This window comes from Tachysurus vachellii, chromosome 2 (assembly GCF_030014155.1).
Source record: "Tachysurus vachellii isolate PV-2020 chromosome 2, HZAU_Pvac_v1, whole genome shotgun sequence".
NCBI classification, from domain to species: Eukaryota; Metazoa; Chordata; class Actinopteri; order Siluriformes; family Bagridae; genus Tachysurus; species Tachysurus vachellii.
The window spans coordinates 13,241,272-13,264,478 of record NC_083461.1 but is presented as its reverse complement, the minus strand read 5'-3'; the positions used below and the strand labels follow the sequence as shown (position 1 = coordinate 13,264,478).

At 38.4% G+C, this 23,207-nt stretch overlaps 1 protein-coding gene across 2 annotated transcripts; it reads left to right on the top strand.

Annotated features, from left to right (window-relative positions):
• Positions 1–1,784: 1,784 nt before the first annotated feature.
• Positions 1,785–21,038, top strand: si:ch73-127m5.1 (neurotrypsin). 2 transcript variants are annotated; one of them, XM_060857195.1, is made up of 14 exons: positions 1,785–1,993; positions 4,975–5,017; positions 9,974–10,216; positions 11,160–11,298; positions 11,504–11,682; positions 12,375–12,522; positions 13,049–13,227; positions 14,197–14,338; positions 15,436–15,647; positions 16,338–16,479; positions 16,633–16,914; positions 17,023–17,145; positions 17,512–17,783; positions 18,471–21,038. In XM_060857195.1, exons 1-14 carry the CDS (start codon positions 1,922–1,924, stop codon positions 18,803–18,805), a joined length of 2,511 nt encoding a protein of 836 aa, XP_060713178.1. In that variant the 5' UTR covers positions 1,785–1,921; the 3' UTR covers positions 18,806–21,038. The 2 variants fall into 2 exon arrangements, with proteins under 2 accessions (XP_060713178.1, XP_060713169.1); XM_060857186.1 differs by having other exon boundaries at positions 1,789–1,993; positions 17,512–17,792.
• The last annotated feature ends 2,169 nt before the right edge of the window (positions 21,039–23,207 follow it).

Genomic DNA, 23,207 nt, shown 5'->3' with positions numbered 1-23,207 from the left:
CACTTGCGTTAAAAGATCTTTGCTTTTCTATGATAATGGATGACAAAGGGATTCTGAATGTGTGGAACCTCATATTTATACCCAAGGAAAAAAAACACTAAAAGCGACAGAGAGTTTTTATATTGACACGCTATTGTCTTTGACAATGTCCTGTCATATAAACAGAATCACATACGTTCCGACTTATTCATGTCTGGTTTTTGTTTACGCAGTATGCTACATCTGTTTGTTGGTCTGCTGGTCTGATCTGGTCAGAATGGTTTTTTTTTTCATGTGCAATTTATTGAATTGTGGGCTTAATGGAGTTAGAATCAGATATCATCCTGTCCTTATTAAGTACTGTTTTTCTTTATGGACGTCAGAAAGGGAAGAATTGTCGAAAATAAATGAATTTTATAATCTTCAGAGGAAAGTAATCTAGACTCAACTAATTGCCATGAACAAGGATCCTTTGATGTGATCAAGCTTTACTAAATTATAATAATAATAGTTGCACATACAGATGATCCAACATTAAACAGACTACAAAAAAACAGATCTGCTTTATTATTTTTTTTATGTACTCTTAGTCAACGGTTCTTTGTGTTGTAAAAGGTTTTTAGCTTCTTAAATTTTTTAGCTGTTTGAAAGGGAAACACTCTGTAGGGTTCTATTGGGAATCTTTTTAGGGTCCTCTAAAACTGCAATTTATTTTACCTCTCAGTTTTATGGATTTAATCTTATTCTTCTAAGATTTGGTGTCATTTGGTGTAATCATCGGATACTATGTTTTCATCCTTATGTTACTGGTATAAACATCTAATATAATTAGACAAAAAAAATTTCCTGGATCATCTTTTACAGGTTCTTTGGTTTGTCTCCATGGCAAAAGCCTTTCATGTGTGTGCAGAAACCTTGTTTCAATAGTTTTTTTTTTTTTTTGATAGTTTTTTTTTTTTTTTTTTGATAGTTCTACAAAAATAGTATTTTTGTAGAACATCTCTGCTTATGTATAATTCTATATCATTTCACACTTAGAGCGTGCTATTCAAAATGCACATGATTGTGATCTTTAGTTGTCCATAAAGCACAAAGAAACAGATTTTAAAAATAGGTAATTATTGTGGCTGTTTGTTTGGGATTATTTATTAAAACTGTTCTCCAGGTTCATTTTTTAGGCTGATAAATTCTCATTTTTCCCAGTATACTGTTCCACTCATCCAGTCCTGTTAGAGATTCAGTATGCACAACCCATCAAATCTTGAGGTGGATGGACTACAACACCAGAAGATCACATCAGGTTTCAGTCCTGTCTGACTACAACAGGAATCACTTGAGCATAGAAGTAATCAGAGGTGTGGTGTTGAATTGGAGTTTTATGTAGAAATCAAAGTGAAGCAAAATACAATTCTGTCAATAGAGTTTTAAGAGTCGTGTTGTTTGCCCAACAGTGACGATTTTTTCATTTTTAAATTAATTAATTTGTGTATTTACTTAGTTTAGAAAAGCTCGAGGCATGCAGCCTAAAGTAGATGTTTTTTTCCTGGCTGCTGTGGGCGCTCATGCACCTAGTGCGCTGTGCGTAATCTGGATATTCGGGGTGTGTGTGTGTGTGTGTGTGTTTGTGTGTGTGTGTGCTTTCTACATTACGCGTGACACGACACATCAGCGATCTGCCATCAGACATTAACCTGCTGCAGGAGGAGGGCGAGAAGAAGCACAGAGGGGGTGTGTTAGTGGATGAGAAAGGAGGGATCCAGGAGCGCCGCGCTCCCCTCTGGAAAATTAAAGGCTCTAAGCCGCGCCCACGAGCCGAGCCTCTCAGAAGGTTAGACGCAGAAGCCCGATCAGATCCACGCTGGCTCGGAGGTAAACCGAGCTTTCACTGCAGAAGTGTGCTGGAGAGCTGGAGCATGCCTGCGCTTAGCGGTCAGAGATAGGGATGGAGTCGTGTCCGTTGGGGACCCTCGCCCTGATCAGCGCCTGCTGCTGCTGGTTGGTCGCGCTGGCGGAGGTAAGACTGCACCTTACAGCATTTCCTTCTCTTTACGATGGAGACAAAATGACATTTATACAATTCATCCGTGGCCGCTTTTACACCTCTCTTGACGCATTGTGTTTTAGGCTGCAAATGGAACAAAAAAGTGTCTCTTTCATTCATCACACTGCAGCTTGTTACTGTATCCAGCTCTCATTGTTCAATAAAGCACCGGAATGGATTCAGGCGTCGCCGCCACCCTCTATAACAGGAACAGATAGACAGATAAGGAAATGTCCATTACATGACGGGGGTTGGTTAGATGGCATCCGCACACGTGCACCAGCATCACTGTTCCCTATTTATTTCATTACTGGGCATCAAAATTACGTTGGCTAAATGACTACAGTGTGCAGAGACGTTTGTCCTGTATTGTTCTATATGTTCATGCGTTTCATCATACAAATATACAGTGCAATAGCCTTTAGTTTGACTGCTTAAATTCGTTTGATTTTGTTTTAACATCCATTAGTATATTAGGATATTCAGGCTGAAACCCTGGCAAAGATGACCCATATTCATATGGAGGCTAATATTTGTAATGGGTGTACTCAGGAATATTATGCTGCTACTGAGAAGAAAGCAAAATAGACCATATACTATACAAATAAAATCTATAGCATACGTATAATTGCTGGATAATTGATCGGGTAGAGTCAAAAATGTAGGTATACAATTGTAAATAATGGCAAATGCATGGCTGTATGTTCATGCACTACACACAGCCAAGGTAAATCTCAATCAACAAATTGAATCTCTGTGTAATCTGTAGTTCACTTCAGTTCCAAAACGACATGGCATCTGTATCCAAACATCTGCTGTGGTGAAGACATAAATAAGTAATAAACCATCTGTGTATTTTCTCATCATTATGGTTATTCTACACTACTAACAAACGAATCTGAGGACCTCAGAGATATTGCATTTCAGAGTATAGTCCTAATTATATCTTATTCTATATATATCGCTGTCATTTATTTGATCAAAACATCAAGCAGTAATACTACAACAGTGATGTGTTTATGTTTTAATGGCTTTGTGCTTTGTGCCATGTTCAGAAATTAATTTCTTTATTTTATAATGTTTTCTCATTGTTGTTAATATGTAAATTTTTTGATATATGTTAAGTAACGTCACACTATTGGATGCTGTAGAAAATAAACTATTAGCACATCACAGGATTTGGTTTATTATAAAAATCAGAGTTACCGTGTTGTAAATTGCTACATAAAGTGCAGCCTGAGACACTGTATTAATAAGAAGGTTTCTCCTAAGGTGTGTTTTCTTTGCTGCCAGGATGTACCCCATCTGGCACTGCCTGGTCTCAGCTGCTGCTTCACTTGAAGATTGACAGATGCAATTATGGATTTAACTGACCGCAGTGTGTTGATATGAGCACAAATATCACAGCTCATAACTGAGTCTTGTATCTGAATGTAACACAATTAGCTTGGTGGTACCTTGTTCATTCCCTAGAGTATTTCAGCAATTGTAAATTAATAAAGACTTTTCATGTTTTTGTCTTTAGACACGCAAACTAACGTGTGGCTGCATGTTGGGTAAATTACTACAGAATAGAGAGAATATTTGAAGATGATTTAGATACTGTTTATATAAATGCATTTGCTTGTAAAAAAAACAACAAAAAAACAGAATGGCCTGTAGTGGTCAGAATATATCTAATGGTCTGTAGTGGACTGTTTAAATACTTCAGTTATAAATAAGGTCTCAGATAACTCATATTATTGTCCATATCATGAAGATCAGAAAAAAAAAATTAAGAAATAATGTATAAACATGCTGACTTTGACCAAGGTCAGAGTGGTGGTCATGACTGAAGCTAAGCTTTTAATTGCAGCTTTTGTATTATCTTTTTTATTTCCATTTTCAAATTCAGTGAGCAAATCCTGCACACTTATTACCGGTGATAACCGGTGATAACGTCCTTGTTCCATCTGTAACACTGAAATTATTGGGTTGTCTGGTTTTCAGATAAAGTTATTAAAAAAATTTTTTCCACAAAACACTGTATCCTCAATCATTTTCAGTGTTCCACCATTCCTTAAAAAATCTTGCTGGTTTTAGAGGTCATGTGGGCAGAACTTGAGCTCAGTGTCAATGTTGAAGGAAACTAATGAAGCTAATCCTGGATAGAGTGGAATAGGTGGTAATCCTCAAGCATGAGGTCAGGGCTGTGTAGTGGATGTACACCACTTCACAGTTAATCTCTTCAACTACTTCTATGGTGAGATTTATATTTGTGTGTCCAATTTGAACCTACTGTACTTCCTAGTTTTATTTTCTAAGGGCAGGGGGGTCTTATTTTGCTTTGAATATCACATATACGGTGTCTGTACCAAAACATGTTAGAGCACACTGTAGATTTCATTTATGGACAAATGATTCAGTGTCAGCCTTTTGTTATCAAATTCCGCACTCGAGTACAGAAGGTTGCTGAAAATTCAATTTGATTGTTGAATTCGATGATGAATTCCAGACACGACACAGATACTGTGCTACAGACTACAGTTTTCTTTGAAACACTCCTGAACTTCAGAGACTGGGACAGAATAGTGAAATATATATTTGACACAGTCATCATATAGACAGCACATTTAGTTTTTGAAGAAAAGCGATAAATTAAATGGCTGTCAAATGGCAATTACAGCACAGTATGAGAAAAAAAGCAGATATAAAATGTCCCAAGTTAAATATTTAGCAGATATAATCTATTATCATGTCTGTAGTTCTGCCACAAAGCCACTCATGGCTGCTGCTGATCTGTGTGAGAGAGCGTGGGTAGAGACAGAACACACTGTTGTTTAAATGTGTGTCACGTTTAAGAAGATAAAAACTCATTTTTTTTCTGCAAAAACAAGCAGTAGCTCATGCTGAACATCTCTTCTCTTTTTCTGTCAGCTTCTTGTGTCTGAACTGTTTGCACGTTCTTTTTGCAGGTGATTGGTGATGATAGCTACCTGAATGAAGTTCAGAATACAGGTGAGTCCAATGACATGTTATGACACATGACAAATTTACAAATCATTGAAGACAGATAGTATAACTACATGGTGCACATAAGAATCAGGGATAGACTGCATATTCTTTGACAATATCAAAGAATATGCAGTGAATCAGGGATAGACTGCATATTCTTTGACAATATCAAAGAAGACTGTGCATAAATCATTCACTAACTGTCCATGGGGCATTTAAATATGACCCATTATTGCCATTATTTAGGTTACTAGTAATAAGACTTCTGGCAGGTTGATGAAGGCAGTTGCCCCATGATGGTTTTTGATCTTATACTGATTCTTATCAGGTTTTTTCTCCTTTGTTCTCCCGTACACCCGACAGCATGAAATTACCCAGCATCAATCCCACAGTGCTAATGACTCGGTGCTTTGATGCAACTGCATCAAGACTGATAAACAGCACAGACGGGCTCAGCCAACCAGAGGGCTGCATGGGGTCTTGAGTAGATAGAACGCAAATTAAGTTATTTCTCTTTTCCAAAAAAAAAATTAAAAAATCTCTGAACAGGATTTGGCAAGTGCTCAAGCATAACATGGATGTGAGTGTGATAGTAATTTTTCTTTGTTTCTTTGTCATTATTGCCATTAGCCACATCTAGACCAAAATGGTAGAAGCTATTTCCTTAGTCACAAAGGTGTGTATACTGTAGGAATGTTCTGAACCTTGCCCATTTTCAAAAAATAGAAGCTATTTAGTAGTTGAATTTACCATGACCATGTTACAACAGATAGAGAAAATGAATAAATGAATGTATGATTTCTGTGCAACATGCAGCACCTCACAGGCACCTACAGTAACATGCTCCCTTGTTAGTCAACATGTCGTACATGAACCGTATCAAGAACGTATTGTGAAAGGGATAATTGATTATTGGGAGGAGAAAGTATAAGCAGTCCCATTGCACAGCGCTGAAAATTAATGTGTCCCAGGACTCTGTATGGATGCTTTGTGTGAATTATATGAGTTCTGCTGCCATTCGTTCTGCTCATGATCACTCAGTAGCACAGGAATGGAGCATGAATAATCACCCACAAAGCACCAATCTACAAACCCTGGCTGTTGCTTTCTTCTTTCCTCCTCCAGTGGTAACGTGCAGTGTATTTAATATCTTTTCTTGCTAAATGCACAAAAGGACATCTGAAAAAATGTCACATCTTATTTGATTACATGATTTTCTTTCCACCAGACTTCTGTTTCTGTGCTAGTTTAATTTTTAATGTGTGGAAACCAAGTAGGCTTTTGAGCTCAGATTGGATTGCATATCTCTGACTATTTTAATATTTGACCAGAAACACAGGAAACACAGTCCTTTCTCCCATGATGTTTCTTTGGCAATCCTGTGCTTCTGACAGCTTTGACATTCTGTCCCAGACTCCATATCTGATCTACATGCATATTTCTGTTTACTCTGATATGAAAGTAATATCAAGTGAAGATGAATGTCACCACAGTAATGATGGGGATTACTGATCAGTTCAGTGTGCAGGTCTGAGATATGAGTGATCATGTGTGCTCAAATCATTTGTGATCAAGCGCTTGGCAGAAACTGATAGTAATAAAATATTCTAGACTTTTATAACAGAATTATATTTTTAGTATTTGATCTGTATTTATGACTTCGGGGCAGCATGTTTTCCTCCCCAGTCCAAAGACACATGTTGTAGGCTAATTGACATTGCATCTCTGTGTTGTCAAAAATGTGCTCCAGATTCCCTGCGACCCTGTGTAGGTGTGTGTAGTGCAGGTGTATGTGTGTAGGTACAGAAAATGGATGGCTGGTGGGTTAACTGGGTTTCAAGTATAGTTATTTGAAGTCATATCCTGTGATATAGTCATAGAAGTATGACTCAGTGTGATTCAGTGTTGTGTCCTAAGCCTTGTTTTTTTTTTTGTTCCATTCCAATTTGCTTATGTATCTCCACATACTGTAACACAGTCATAACCGATCATTTGAACAATCCAAATGTGACAAATTATTTACCCTGCTTTTTCAGCAGACGCATCAATGGTATAAAGCTTATTTTTTAAGCCTATAGTTTTATGTCTTCTCTTCTAACATCTCCTTCACTTGATCCCATGATACAGAAATGGTTAACTCTGGCAAATAGTTATATACTAATTTAATAAGATAAGAATCTTCTCTCAGTATTGACAAAGCTAAATCAGCCTGGCTGCATGCCCTGATGTCCTGTCTTCTTATTTTATTTTTACTTTCTCTAGGTCATCTTATATATGCTCTTGATGATTTGTTCTTGATAAGTTCTAAGCAGATTTGGCAAACTATTTAAAATCCATCTGCAACGAAAGTTGAACTTCATGGGTCTGTGAGAAGACAGATTTTTTGTTTTCTTACAGCTAATTTATTATCTGCAGCTTTATTTCAATCCCCCTCCACACATCTTTATGTACTCAATTAAGTTGAAATACACAATGAGTGATTTCCCCAGGGGTGAAGCTCAAGTTGGCACAACTCATTTTGAAAAAGCTCTTAGTCATTCTGCCTTAATATCTCTAATTCAGCTCTGCTTTAATTGCAGTTGGTCCATTTAAGCTTGGCTGGGGAACCATTCATCTCCTTTCTGTTCCACACACACACACACACACAGGCACACATACAGTCTCTTACACTTTTACACACATCACCCATCTCTTTGTGCATGGTCTGGATGTTTGATGCGTCTATCCTTTCTCAGTACAAAGTATCGGCTGACTTGTCACTCTAGCCTGTGATTAACAGCTCTATCCTCTGTCAATGATGAATATTGAGAGATAACAGTGGAGCACTCTTAATATATACAGTATACTGAAGTAGCAAGATGTATGAATAAAGAATTTGCTGAGTCATGCTGTTCTAGATTTGGCTATTGAACGAATCATATGATTAGCAGGAGATTAATGAGTACAGCAGATTGAATTTTCTCCAACCTTGACTGCATTTGCATTCTTTCTTTCAAACTATGGCACAATTTATGATAGATGCCAAAAAATTAAAACATTTGATGGCATTTCTGAGGCTTATGCTGACATCGCACTGGCTGACCTTGATTCCCCAGACATAGGCAAAAGTTGCAAGAGCAACAAATTTCAGTTTCTTAGACTTTTGAGTACTGTAATCTGGCAATATACATAGAAAACCATGCTTCCATTAAATACATTTAACATGGGGCACGGTGGCTTAGTGGTTAGCACGTTCGCCTCACACCTCCAGGGTCGGGGTTCGATTCCCGCCTCCACCTTGTGTGTGTGGAGTTTGCATGTTCTCCCCGTGCCTCAGGGGTTTCCTCCAGGTACTCCGGTTTCCTCCCCCGGTCCAAAGACATGCATGGTATCCAATCAAATATTTTTACTCTCTTGCTGCTAGCTGCTCTTTGACATTTATCTAATTGAAACACAATTGAGTTGATTTTTTATTTTAGGTGACTTCTACTGGCTTAAATTTCCCTCAGATGATACTGTTATTGAGGTTGTGGCCACATTTTGCACAGTCATGGGTATATGTCAAGACTTTGAGTATAACTCTACCTAATAATACTTAATTAATGACTGTTAGTTTGCAGCAGTTATAGTCTCTGATACTGATGATGTTAAAAAAAAGTGAATTTTCAGTCTATACCCAAAGAAATACATGAGAATATTGACTTTTGAAGGATCAGAAGGGTTAACAATTATGACAGAGATTACTGGAGGAAAGAAGCTCTGCATTGACTGCATTTTCACAGCCCATATGGTACAAGGAAGTATCTTCAGGTGGGGTTTCCTTTCCCCCAGCACGTGAGCGTTTTCTATGTACACTCCCTGTTATTTTTACCATGTGTGCTGTAGTGTATTGTATAGATTGTATATTGAAACAGTCAGCCATGTAGGCACACAATGGTTAGGTAACACTTTTAGGTTATTTACATAGGCAAAATAAAAGTCTAGTATTCAAGTAGTCACTTTTCATAAAATCCCCCCATTTTGGCTGTAGTAAGTACATTCTTCATTGCCCAGTGACCTACATGACATGAAAGACATTTCATGTGCCTTTCAAGGTTAGTCAGAGCACCATCTTCATGCTTTGAAAATATGCCCATTTCTTGAAGATTCTGGACTAAATCCAACTGCAATCCTGGGCTTCTTTGCTGTGAGCAAGGCAGGAGAGCAGCCCGGTTGTTCAATTCTCTTGTTTTCTTTTCCTTCTCCAAGCTTGAGGCTGAGAAATCTGAACAGAGAATGGGTTTTGAGAAGACGTGAGAGCCAAGGCAAGTGTTCATGGGAGATAAACTCAGCAGTGCTGCAGTACAGGCTTCACTTCCAATATGCTGTGGGCTAGACTTGGACTTGTGCAACTTTGCACAAAAAGCCTCTCTTCCTATTTCTGAGATTATTCCAGACTTATAATTAATATGCAGCATGCACGAAAAGGCAGGAGCCATTAAGAGTAAACCTGCATATATTTAAATGTGCATATATTATTTACAGCATGTGCTCTACATATGGCCTATACATTTTCTCAGCCAATGTAATTAATTTAGCAGACTTTGCTTAAATTATTCATATAAACATATTTTGCCTCTTTATTTTGCCTCTTTAACCTCTTTATCATGGTAAAGGTCACAGTGCATCATGTGAACACTGGGCACAATACATGTTGGAACGCAATATCATTGCAGGGCACAAATCCTCACAAATATTCGCACCATAGGGCTATTTCAATTTCACCTACATGCATATTCTGTGAAGTGGGAAAAACAGAACTTGAGAAATTCTGGACAGACAGTAACTTGAGCTCAGAATCATGACATTGATGCTACATGCGGCATCACCATGTTTGCATTAAGTTGGAATGATTCCAGTAATATATAGGATGTGTCTCTTTAGTTACTTCACATGCAAGTATTTTACAGCCAACTTCTAGATTTCTCCTTCATTTTGCAGTCCCTCTCTCCTGCTCAGAAGGTTTCACTGAGTTTGGATACTACAATGGCACAGTGTCTCAGACTGATTCAGGCTCACCATGCCTGAAGTGGACAGAGTTTCCTGATTATGTGCAGCAATACCCTGACCGAGGCCTGGGAGAACACAATTACTGCAGAAACCCAGACCGTGAATCCAACCCCTGGTGCTTTTTCAGACAGAGCTCTGGTGCCATTGGCTGGGCATACTGTGACTGCCACCAGGGTAAGACAGACTGTCCTACATCATCACCATTCTATCATGATGATGTAGTATTCATTTCCATTTGCTCTTCATCGAATAACATTCCCCATAAATTCACAACTCCCTAACAGTAGAAAATAAAGACATAAAATACAATATCTGACAAATATCAAGCAAATAATCTGAATATTTCAGTAACAATAACTAATGATATTTCAAATGAAGTCTTGTCATGTTCCATAAGAAGATTTAGCCATTTACATATATTTTTAAGCAACTACTGTATGACTAAGACAAATTGTCCATACACAGGTAATAATACTGAGTATCAGTAGAAAACAATACAGTACTCCTTTTTAATATCATCCTTTCACAAATCCGTTGTCTAGCATCCACACGTACATTTTTTGTTGCTGCTCAAAGTGTTTTTAAAGTATTTGCCTGCTGATAAGCTCAGGGAAGAAAAAAGGTGTGATAATGACTTAATGACTTAATGACCTTCTAATTTTCATTATCATTAACATCATTTGCAAAATTTTAGATTCAACATTTCATTTCATTGTAGGCTTATATTTCACAAGCCTACCTCCAGTACATATTTCACATTATTAGTTAAAATATTAAGTAAGTCTACTTCCACAAGACTGTAACAGAATAGAAAGGTTTCATAATTCAACACAATGCCAAAATGAACTGTTGAGAGATGTACTATTTTTGACAACTAAGCATGTCTATGACATTTTTAGAAGTGCTGTTCAATACAGTAAGTATATCTAGGCTGCTAATGGTGAGTCAATGTTATACGACTAGTTTCTGAGCATTGTACGAGTCATTTATATACATTTTCAGACACATACTTGTGTGAATTGTCTCTTTCATTCTCTCTCTTTCTTTGCCTCTTTCTATCATTTCCTCTCTGTCTCTATCTGTCTCTCTCTGTCTGTCTCTTGCTCTGTGTGTTTAGGTGCAGTCAGGCTGGTCGGGGGCTCCTCCTCTAAGAGTGGACGTCTTGAGGTGTACTTGAATGGTCAGTGGGGATCTGTGTGTGACACTCACTGGACTGACCGAGATGCCAGTGTGGTCTGCAGGCAGCTTGGTCTGGGGTATGATTGCCAAATTAATTTCATCTCTGATTAGTTTTAGTGCCAGTGTTTATGAGATTTATTTCAGATAATATTTGAGATTCTCTGTGCATTTCTTCACTGTATTTCCTTGCTGTAAACAAGAGGACTAAATGATCATATATTTAGTCTATGTTTTGATGTCCCTGTGCAAACAGATGTATACATTATGTTTTTATATCTGCAGTGACATCGGCACTGCGCTTCAGCACTCCTACTTTGGTCCTGGTTCTGGCCTCTTCCACTACACGCGCCTTGGCTGCCGTGGCAACGAAAGCTCTCTCCTAGAGTGCCGGAGCAGGAAATTTGTAACCAACGACTGTAACCATGGCAACGAAGCTGGGGTGTTGTGTGCACCACCTGAAGGTCAGGAGGTTTCCAGTGAGATTCTTGATACTGTGACCTTTTGAGTGACAAATACAAAACATCCTCCTACACACACATGCTTACAAGAAGAGCTTTGTGTTGAGTGAGTTCAGAAAGTGTTTGCATCTGGAAAGGAGGAGGGGAAAAATGGAAAGGAGAACACGGAGTAGGTGGAGGAGAGGATTAATAAGAATGTGTTCTTGTATTTTATGCAGTTTCCCCCTGATAAGGCAGTGTTCTTTGTACTTAAGTATCATCATTTATACAGCAGAGATATACAGTAATAGCGAGGTTAAGAAAGAAATAAGCGGACAAGATGAAAAAAGAATGAGACACAAGAAATGCTAGATGATGAACTACGAGGGAGAGAAATACAGAGATAGAAAGATGATATACAGAGTTTTGAAAGCCAAGCTCTTGCTTATGAATACCTGTTTACCTGCTGTGAGTACACACAGACAGATGTACTTGATTAGCTCCTACTATTATACTTGTTAGTGTTTTCAAGGTACAGAAGTAAATATAAGATCTTAACACTGATTTAAAAGACAGGCCTATAAACAGATATATAATTCTCAGAGAATGCTGATTTTGTCTTGACCATCTTCAGAAATCAGTCTGCAAATGTATGCTTGTGTCTTATATTACCATGTGTGTTGAGAGCTGATGTTAGTTGTATTATTTTTAACCAGGCACTGGCCCCCCTCTCAGACTGGTGGGAGGGGAAGAGGATTTTGAGGGGAGGGTGGAGATCTATCACAATGGCCTCTGGGGAACCATATGTGACGACCAGTGGGACGACATGGATGCTGAAGTTGTTTGCAGACAGCTTGGGCTTGTGTGAGTTTAGGCATTCACATTTGATGCAGTACATTACCCATTATGTTTCAGGTCCTGTGAGAACAGCAACAATCTGTGGTTCTTTAACTGAATGTTGGAAAGTGTCTTAAAAATCCTCCTCTAAAACACTGCATATGACCTTCACAACTTCACAACTCAGAAGGATTTTTCCGTGCAAGTGCTTTCTCTTATTTGTATGTGTGTGTATGTGTGTGTGTAGCAGGAAAGCATGGTGTGACTAAATAATTGATATCATGCTGTGTTATTTTTACTGTTAAAAATACCACACAGATACAGAGCCTTGTCTTTATTGTAGTAGTAGAAATAATTCAGTGCTTTTATATGACACGCAGAGTAAAATTAGTGTTCTAAATGCTGTTAGTTAATGCCACTTTAACAATATATTATTTATAAAGTATACCTAATACATATGCCTTCATACCTAATGTCTAATTTGTTTCAATATTAAGAATGTGAACCCTGAATAACATCTGTATAAACTTATGTGGTCGTATTTCTTGGTCAGGGGCATTCCAAAGGCCTGGTCATGGGCTCATTTCGGACAGGGCAGAGGACCGATCCAACTAGATGCTGTGCAGTGCACAGGAAATGAACTCTCACTGGATGAGTGCCCTCACAGTGGCTGGGAACAACACAACTGTGACCACATGGAGGATGCTGGCGTGTCATGCAACCCATATACTGGTCAGGACTCACACACACAAACACACACAAACACAGGTGCAGACATACACTTTCTCTCTCTTATTCACTCTTTAGCGCAGCTAGACTGTCTTTTACTGTCACATATATTGACTATGATAGACTTCTTGATATATTCCGTTCACGTAACCATGTGTTTGTAGATATAGACTGACTGTAGCTCATCTGTAGCAATGTACACTTTATCATAATGAACATTTCATACATTTATAATTATCAATAAAGGGAGTACACAAAAAACAAACAAAGAGCGTATTTACATTTGGGGTTGGTACTTACAGATACTAACAAATGTTCACATGTTTATTAAAAAGTAAACCAAAATTAACATGATTTCACATCAGTGGAGCACTTAAAGAAAATGTTTGCATCTATTATTTACATTTATTATCAGATTTTTTAAAAATCTAGAAATTCTTACTGTACTTTACTTAAATGCCAGATGAAATATATGTAACTCTCTTTAGACTATCATGGCACTACCATAACAATTACACAAAGTAGAAAGATGCACTAGTCAGTTGAAACAGAACAATAATTTTCACTTTCACATTCACTATGGTACAGTATTACACTGTACATTCACTCCAGAGCTTCTTTAGAAGGTTTACTATTAACCTCACTAAGTACGCTTTGTCACATCATTTCCATTATGTCACTCTGACAATCCACAATTTTTTTTTATAAATGAAGGTCTGTAGATATCATATAGCTCTAACTACACCCTTAAGTAAAATATGTCCTATTTTCATCTAAACACCTTGGAAACATAGTGGTATAGTGATATCTGGCAAAATTATGTCAGTTATCTATATTATTATTTTTTCTTTATGTAATCACAGCATATGGACAAAAAAAGGCACGTTATAACAAGTGACTAAGAAGATTGTATGTAAAAAGAGCAAATAAAACAGCACTGAAGTTGGAAGTCTGCTGGGTTGGTTTTTACAGACGGAGTGGTGAGATTGGTAGATGGAGATAACCCGTGGGAGGGCCGTCTGGAGGTGTATCACTCTGGAGACTGGGGCACAGTCTGTGATGACAACTGGACTGAGCATCATGCACAGGTGGTGTGCAGACAGCTAGGATTCAGGTACTACATTTGAATGCTCGCATTATTACTATGGATGGTTTCAGCAATGATCTGTTAACATCAGCACACTTAGTACATTGTATCACAAGTCTCCATTCAAGTACTTTACAAATTAGAGAGTGGTAGGATTGGAGAAATGTGTTAAATATACTTACAGTATTACTTAGGAGAAGTACATTGGATGGCATATATAGCATATTTTTTTATTAGATTTTTTTATTAGATTAGATCCATTCATTCATTCATTCATTCATTCATTTTCTACCGCTTATCCGAACTATTCTCGGGTCACGGGGAGCCTGTGCCTATCCCAGGCGTCATTGGGCATCAAGAGAGGATACACCCTGGAAGGAGTGCCAACCCATCGCAGGGCATATTAGATCATGATAAATTTATTAGTTTTTGGTTTTAATCATCTACACACTATGCTCAGAGATCAATTATTTCACAGATTTTCAAGCAATGAGACATTTCAGTTCTAAAGCGGTTCAGCGGGGTTCAGCTTATCTTTAGAAAATCTTGAATTCAGGAGTGATAACAAGGAAAATTATGCACCCTCACTGATCCAGATTAGTAGCCTCTGTGTGGCATTTAGGCTTTTTTATGATCTTCAAGTTGATAATACATTATGAGCTCATAATGTATTAAGTGTATTTATATTAATACTCATATGGCTAGTGTACTAAAACAAATATGAAACATGTAAATTTATTTTTGTGTATATCTTTTGCCACGACGTATAGTACAACACATATATAGATAAAATATATTACATACTATAACCCTTTGTTGGTAAAGTACACTGTGTTTTTATTGGTGTGTCCGATGAAGTAAAATAAAAAAAAAATCTTTAACAAAATGAATTATTTCTAGAGAAATAAAATATTTTGTGAGATTTGCAAGATTGGTGTCAAGACTTCTAATGCTTGCTAATGCTTGCGTTGTTAATAATGCATGAAAGCCATTAGGGGCCAGTTAGCATTAGGAAAATGAACAAATGCCGACAGTCAAGGGTTTATTTGACACAGAAAGCACAATGAAGTCTGGTTCATTAATGTAAAAGCTAAGTATGTGTGTGTGTGTGTGTGTGTGTGTAGGGGAAGTGCAGAGGTGGCTCCTGCTGGGGTGTTTGGTGAGGGAACAGGCCTGATACTGATGGATGATGTGCAGTGTGAGGGAACTGAGTCCTCACTGCTTGAGTGCAAACACAGCGTGTGGGGTCGGCATGACTGCTCTCACAGCGAGGACGTGGGCATACGGTGTCATAGAGCAGAGACTAATGACGTTCCACTTGCCCCAGAAACAACAGGTTGGTTACTCATATTAATCAGTCATGCACTGTGTAGGCTAAACATTCTTTTTATCTACGTGCGTGTGTGTGTGTGTGTGTGTGTGTTTGGGATTTTGCTGATAGAGATCAGTATTTGCAACTTTCTGTCCAACATTAAAATTCAGTATGGATCTAAATGTCACTTGCTGACTTTAGCCCAAAGGGCAGAATAAATACATTCCTCTATTGCCCGTACTGCTGTCAGTAAAGATTTCTATTTGAATTTCAATAAAGCTGTTTGTAGTCCTTGAGGATCACAGCCCTCTGGTTGACATTTCACTGTCACAGCGTTGTCATTTACAGTATTTACAATCCCTCAACCTGAGTCTTTTATCAGATCCTTGGGAAGTTTTATTTTGTCACAGTTTTTAATGTTTCATCTAAGCATCACTCTTTATTTTATTTTTCATCAGCTTTGCTGTTGTATAACGATAAGCATAGTTTTAAGTTGCATAATATGTGTGAAAATATAAGCTGCGTCTGGAAGGAAACTGCCTGGAGGGACTCTCAACATTTGGAACTTTTTTCTAGTTCATGATTTTATCTTTTTTTTGCTTCATATCATACCACGTCTTATGGGAGTACTGTGCTCTCAGGGAGAAAATAAACTGGTTGATATAAGAGACGTTTTCCTCAGTGTGACTCCTGACTGAGTTGTGGTGCTCTCAGGTCCTCTGGTGCGGCTGGCAGGCGGTGAGGGCAGGAAGGAGGGCAGAGTGGAGATATTCTTGAATGGAGAGTGGGGCAGTGTCTGCGATCATGGATGGAACGATGTCAATGCTGCTGTTGTTTGTAGACAGCTTGGCTTCAAGTAAGAATGACCTTTTCATGATAAGATTATCATGAGTGCATGTGAAAGAGGAATAAAACTGATTAGGTTAATTGTTTTCAAGGGCTTGGAATTGTCAGTACATATAACTCATGAATTCATGAATTCAACCTGTCTTTTCTTCTTCTGGTGCAGTGGAGTGTCTAAGGCACGGTCTATGGGCTACTTTGGCTCTGGAAAGGGCCAGATGCATTTGGCCAATGTGAGGTGCACAGGCAAAGAGTCTTTCCTTGGAGAGTGTCCTGCTAAAGGGCCAGATAGCCATGTGTGTAAGCATGGCCAGGATGCAGGTGTACTGTGTGGCTATGTTCCAGAGCCAGAGGCAGACATCGCTATAGTCGGGACCCACACCTGCGGCATGAGAGGAGGGGCTGAAAGACGCAGCAAGAGGATAGTCGGCGGGAACAAGTCTCTCAAGTGATTGAGAACATTTGCATAGTTTTTGTTGCTGCTGAAATGTATAAGTGGTTTGAGTGATGCTTATTTTATTAACGCTTTATTATTCTTTTGTTGGTATGCTGTCAGGGGAGACTGGCCATGGCAGGCATCGCTGTGGCTCAAATCTCAGTCAAGAGGATCACAGCCCTTGTGTGGAGCCACTCTCATCAACTCCTGCTGGATTCTCACTGCAGCACATTGTTTCAAACGGTGAGAGTGACACCTGCTGGACATGAGCTTTAGTCTCAGCTGGCCTGCATGTAAGACAAAATGTGAATGAGACTGCAAATTTCATATACATTCCTGGTTTATAATAATAATAATAATAATAATAATAATAATAATAATAATAATAATGAACATTTTGTGAAAGGTTTGACATTTCAGCGAGTGGCAAGTACACATGTTAGTAGACATGTTGGAATGTTGAGGATAAACACGAGATTATTATTTTTGTGTGTGGTTTATTTGTGCAACAAAGAAACCACACATTTAACCACATTTAACCGCATTTGACATATATTTGAGTCTCTCTCTCTCTCTCTCTCTCTCTCTCTCTCTCTCTCTCTGTCCCAGGTTTGGCACTGATGCGTCTCGGTATGTGGTAAAGCTGGGTGACTATCACACAGAAGAGCAGGATGACTTTGAGCGTGTGCTCACTCCAGATCATGTGGAGGTCCACAGGAAGTATAGCAGTGAGAGCTGGGAGCACGATGTTGCTCTGATCCGGCTAAAGGGAGCTGAGGGGAAGTGTGTGTCCTTCAACCCTCACACTAACGCAGCTTGTCTGCCTGCACCTGGCAGCAAGTGGGGCAAGAGACCTGCTTCATGTGTTATCACTGGCTGGGGTATGTCAGGTGAGATATGCTTCACAGTGCCTTTGCATATATTAAAGAATCAGTTTGTAATTTTTTTACACTATGATGGGTAGGAGGAAAATTGCCTTTCCTTTCCTCTTTTGCTAAAACTATGTATGCCTTGTGATTTATTTCTTAAGGAAAATGAGATAGAGTTGAGCTGGGACCCAAAACTTTGGAAGAAGGTTAACAAATATGAGATCACATAACGTGTCTGATTTATAAATCGGGATTATTACAAATGGACTAATTTAGTTTGGGTGCTTGAGAAAGCCTGTTAACCATCAACTAATAATTATGAGGTGCTTTGGATAAATGAGCATCAGGTAAATGAGTATAAATGTTAAAATGTAATGTAAAGATACATTGCAAAGCAATACGGTAGATCAGTTTTTAGTTTGGTGGTGTAGCAGGTAGCACTGCCATCATACAGCTCCGGGGTTTTATCCTGAGCTTAAGTTACTCTCTGTGCAGAGTTTTGTGTTTTCTCCTTGGTGTCTCATTACAAGTTAATTTTTTTCCTTGTGCCTAGACTTCCAAGGGTAAAGTGAAAGATTAATAGCTTTTTTCTATGGCATCATCGAAATTATATAATTGATTTAGGCATAGAAAAAGTTGATAGCATCGCAAATTCCAACTTTCACAGTTTTCACAGTATTTCTTCTCTTTTTCTCTCAGACACTAATCGCCCTCATACGCTGCTCCAGGCCTGGGTTCCTCTCCTCCCCTCATGGCATTGTAGGAAACGATATGGTGAGCGCTTCTCCAGTCATAGCATGCTCTGTGCTGGCAGCATGACCCCTAACCCACACCAACATGCTGACAGTTGTCAAGGGGACAGCGGTGGGCCTCTGGTGTGCCAGGGCGAGGCAGGCCGCTGGGTACTAACAGGTGTCATCTCATGGGGTCACGGCTGTGGTGACCCTTCCTACCCAGGCGTGTATGCACGAGTCAGCCGCTATCTCCCCTGGATTGAGCAGGTGACACACAGCAAGGCTCCTCCCCAACACTGAATTACAACCTGACAATGAGCACCAGACTCTAGACACAGGAAGGAAGAGCCAGTCAGCATCAGGCACCATGTATTGCTCAACACTGCACTCTGCAACAGCCCTGGATACTGCTCTCTTTTACCCAGTCTTATCTCGTCTTACCTGGCATTGATCCTTAGCATTTAGAGAACTTGGTCCTTAACATTTAGACTTTAGGCTTAATACTCTGGAAATCCAAGGTCATATTGAGTGACGTGATGTGATATTTGAAGGAAGTTAAGTGTTCTTTATTTCTGTGTTGTTGTGCTGTCCGGAGGCTGCAGTGCATGTTAATGTGTATATTATATTCAAAAGCCATTCAGTGCAGCCGCCAGTTCCTCTGCATGGTAGATAATGTGCCACAGCTTGCTGTGAGCTGGTTAATTTCTTTCTGTGGATATGTCGCTCCTCTACTGACAAAAGCAAAATCTATTTCTTAAGCCTTCGTCTACTGATTACTGTTAGTCCATTCGAATACTTAAATTTATAGCTCATTAAGAATGAATTATTCATTAAATCTTTAATAATCATTAAGCTTACAATCAGTGTCATGACATAACATGATGTTTTATTCACTTGACTGGCCATTAAAAATGTGTAGGTTGTTTTCATAAAAAGTAATATTAGATAAAGCCATTATGCCATCACAGATGCCTCAGAAACAACCGTTAAACGTCCATTTAAGGTCAAATAGTGTTGAAATGAAGTAAATCAATGTGAGAACAATTCATAATCTGGGATTGACACATTGTTTTTTATTCCTAAATGTTCCCAGAAACAATTCAGCATAAAATACATGTAAATATATTGCTTTCTTTTAGACTTGTCTGTTATTTTTTAGACAATAGAATATGTAGTTTAACTCTAATAGGGAATAGCCATACTTTATTTACATGGTATATACACTTTTGTTTGTGTCAGAACGATGACATTCCAAATGGCATTACATTAGAGCAGAAAATGTAGTTTTCTTTGTCACACAATTTCCCAGTTTCACTTTTGCCTTTAACCTGTAAGTGTTAATGAGCTAATTGTGAAGAACTTGGGAAAATGTTCATTTGTCTGGTTTAGAGAGAATCGTTTTACCTTGTCACATGCCATGATATTACTGTTTGGCTGTATGGAGTTTGCATTATTCATCCAGTGGGTGGCAATATTGTGTTTACTACAGAATTGGATTTCAGCTTTACTGTAGGTCATATAACGTATTAGTCTTATAGAGTGTGTCCTTTGCTTTTATGCTTAGACAATTATCTGTTAATACAACATGAAATTAAGGCACAGGATTTTACTAGAAGATGTTGCAGTGACATATATGGCACTTTTTTTTTTTAATTTACATAAATTGGAAGGAAACAAGTAGTAAGGGCTTTGTAAAATATTACTACTTATAATTGGCTGCATATTTACTGTAAATAAGGAGTCGAGTGATATTGTTTTAGATACACAAGCTTTTCTTTGAATGGTAATTAATGTTTGGTGAATTATCAAGGTTCTTTGTAAATATTTCCATTAGGAAAAATGTCAGACAGAAGGTGTAGTATTTCTTACAAATGATTAAATGTGAAGCCAGTGTTGTGTTTTCTTATTGTATGTCCATAAAGATGAGATTTGCCTATAAGTACATTTTAAACATATAACATTATTTACATAGATATTTGTTCTTAAACTGTAATTTAGCGAGAGATGCAGCATAATCCCATTAACATAAAAATGCTATTCATTCAATCTGCCTTAATATACATAATATAATAAGGTATGCTTATTTTACAGATTTTTGCATTACAAATGATTTTGATCACTCTGCAAAATTAATCATACCTTATGAAAATATCAAGATTTTTGTCTCTGTAGGCCTGTGAAACAGACAGATAGGTCTTTATCTAAATGAACTGTGTATGTTTGGAGCTTTTTTTTGTCCTCAGTTTAATGGTGATGCCTACTCTGATCAGTTTAAGCCATGTTTTTGTGATCTGGCCTTCAGGAGAGTGCCGACCAGCACTAGGCCTTAAAAAATGGCCTTAAAAAATAAAAGACCATTAGCTTCATTCCACATGATGAGGAAATGGGGCGATGATGTCAATTGCATGTCATACAATCATTTGTTTGTATGTGATGAACAAATCATTCAGTCTTCTGTGAAATTTCTGCTAGATCTGTAAAAGAAGATATTTTATGTGTGAAAGGTACCAAAATAAAATTTCTTCTTGTGCCATTTTTGCAGTGCTTTCTGCTTGGATTAATTAAAAAATATAATTAGAAATAATAAAAAATGTTTAGTAACAGAATCCTGGAACTCACTGGCAATACCTACTGTGTGAAAGTGCCACCTCATTGGACATTTTTTTCTAGCACATCTCACAGATATTTGACGATTGAGGTCTGGGGAATTGGGAGGCAAAGTCAACATCTTGAGCTCATTGTCATGTTCCTCAAACCAAACCCGTACAATTTCTGACACGTGGTGGGTGCATCATCCTTCTGAAAGAGGACACAGACTTTAGGGAATGTTGTTGCCATGAAGGACTGTACTTGGTCGGCAAAAATGTTAAGGTATGTGGTACGTGTCAGAGTAACATCCTCATGAATGCCAGGAATCAGGTTTTCCCAAAAGAACATTGCCCAGAGAATCACAATGTCTCCGTCAGCTCGCCTTCCTCCCGTAGTGCATCCTGGCATTTCTTTGCGCATGTACTCTGATGTCCACATGATGTGTAAAAGAAAATGTGATTCATCCGACCAGGCACCCTTCTTCCATTACTCATGGTCAAGTTCTGATGCTCATGTGCCAGTTGTAGGTGGTTTCAGTGGTTGACAGAAGTGCTCCAAGCTGTGACGTACTGTGTGTTCTAATACCTTCCGATCATAGCCAGCAATAACATTTTCTAGAGTAGCTTTTATGTGAGATTGGACAAGATGGGCTTAACATGTGCATCAATGATCTTTGAGTACCCATGACCCTGTTGCTGGTTCTCCAATTGTCCTTCCTTAGACCATTTTGGTTGGTACTTTCTGCTGCATACTGGGAACACCCCACACTGTTAGGTGATGTCTTGTCTTGTCGTCACAATTTGGCCCTGATCAAAGTACATAACAAACGTCCATTCCAACATAACAACATTAAGGTAGTTCAATCTATTGACATGTGCCATTATAATGAGTGTTATTTATGTCACCTGCCAGTGGTTTAAATGTTATAGCATTTCACTGAAAATTGTGCAGATACAGTATATACTCATATGGTGCAGTATGGGAGAAAGTGTGATTTCAGTGACTATGGCCATAACATTATTGGGAACTGACAGGCTGATCTGAGTATTTGAGAAACATTTCAAAAGATCATCTGGATGTTTTATGCACAGTCTCTAGAGTTTATACAAACTAGTGCTTAAAACAAAATGGTCAGACTGGAAGACAGTGATAACTCAAGCATCACTTTTTACAGCCACATACAAAAGTATGTACAACACATTAAACTTTTTGCTTAACACATTGAATTTCAGCTAGATGCACTCCAAAAAAAAAGACTTTATTTAAAAAAAAAGATCCTATTATTCTATAATATTTTATTATTCAAAATCTTTATTTAAAATGTTTAAAATCTTTTAAACCAGTTATTGCCCGCCGAATTTTCAGTTTCTACTGTAAATCCATCTGGTAAATTGGATTACAACCTTTTTCAGCTCAATTATATACCTGAAACTCTACCATTTACAAAAATTACATTTACATTTACAGCATTTGGCAGATTCCCTTATACAAAGCAAAGTACAAAAGTGTTTTTAAGTTTCTATCAGTGAATACAATAACACTGGTTCATAGGACACCATCAACCTAAAACTCTCTTCAGGTTTTTTTTTAAAACATACACATAAACAAAGGAAAAGTGCTAGTTTAAGCGTGTCAGGAAGAGGTAGGTCTTCACCCATTATTTAGGTGCACAGGATGTCTGGGGAAGTTCATTCCACCACCTCGGTGCCAGAACAGAAAAGATGGGATATGAGATAATGAATATGGTATGGTATGATATGAGATAATAAATTTGGTACCACTGTTATTTTCCAGGGGGGGCACGATGGCTTAGTAGTTAGCACGTTCGCCTCGCACCTCCAGGGTTGGGGGTTCGATTCCCGCCTCCACCTTGTGTGTGTGGAGTTTGCATGTTCTCCCCGTGCCTCTGGGGTTTCCTCCGGGTACTCCGGTTTCCTCCCCCGGTCCAAAGACATGCATGGTAGGTTGATTGGCATCTCTGGAAAATTGTCCCTAGTGTGTGATTGCGTGAGTGAATGAGAGTGTGTGTGTGTGTGCGCCCTGCGATGGGTTGGCACTCCGTCCAGGGTGTATCCTGCCTTGATGCCCCATGACGCCACAGGCTCCCCGTGAC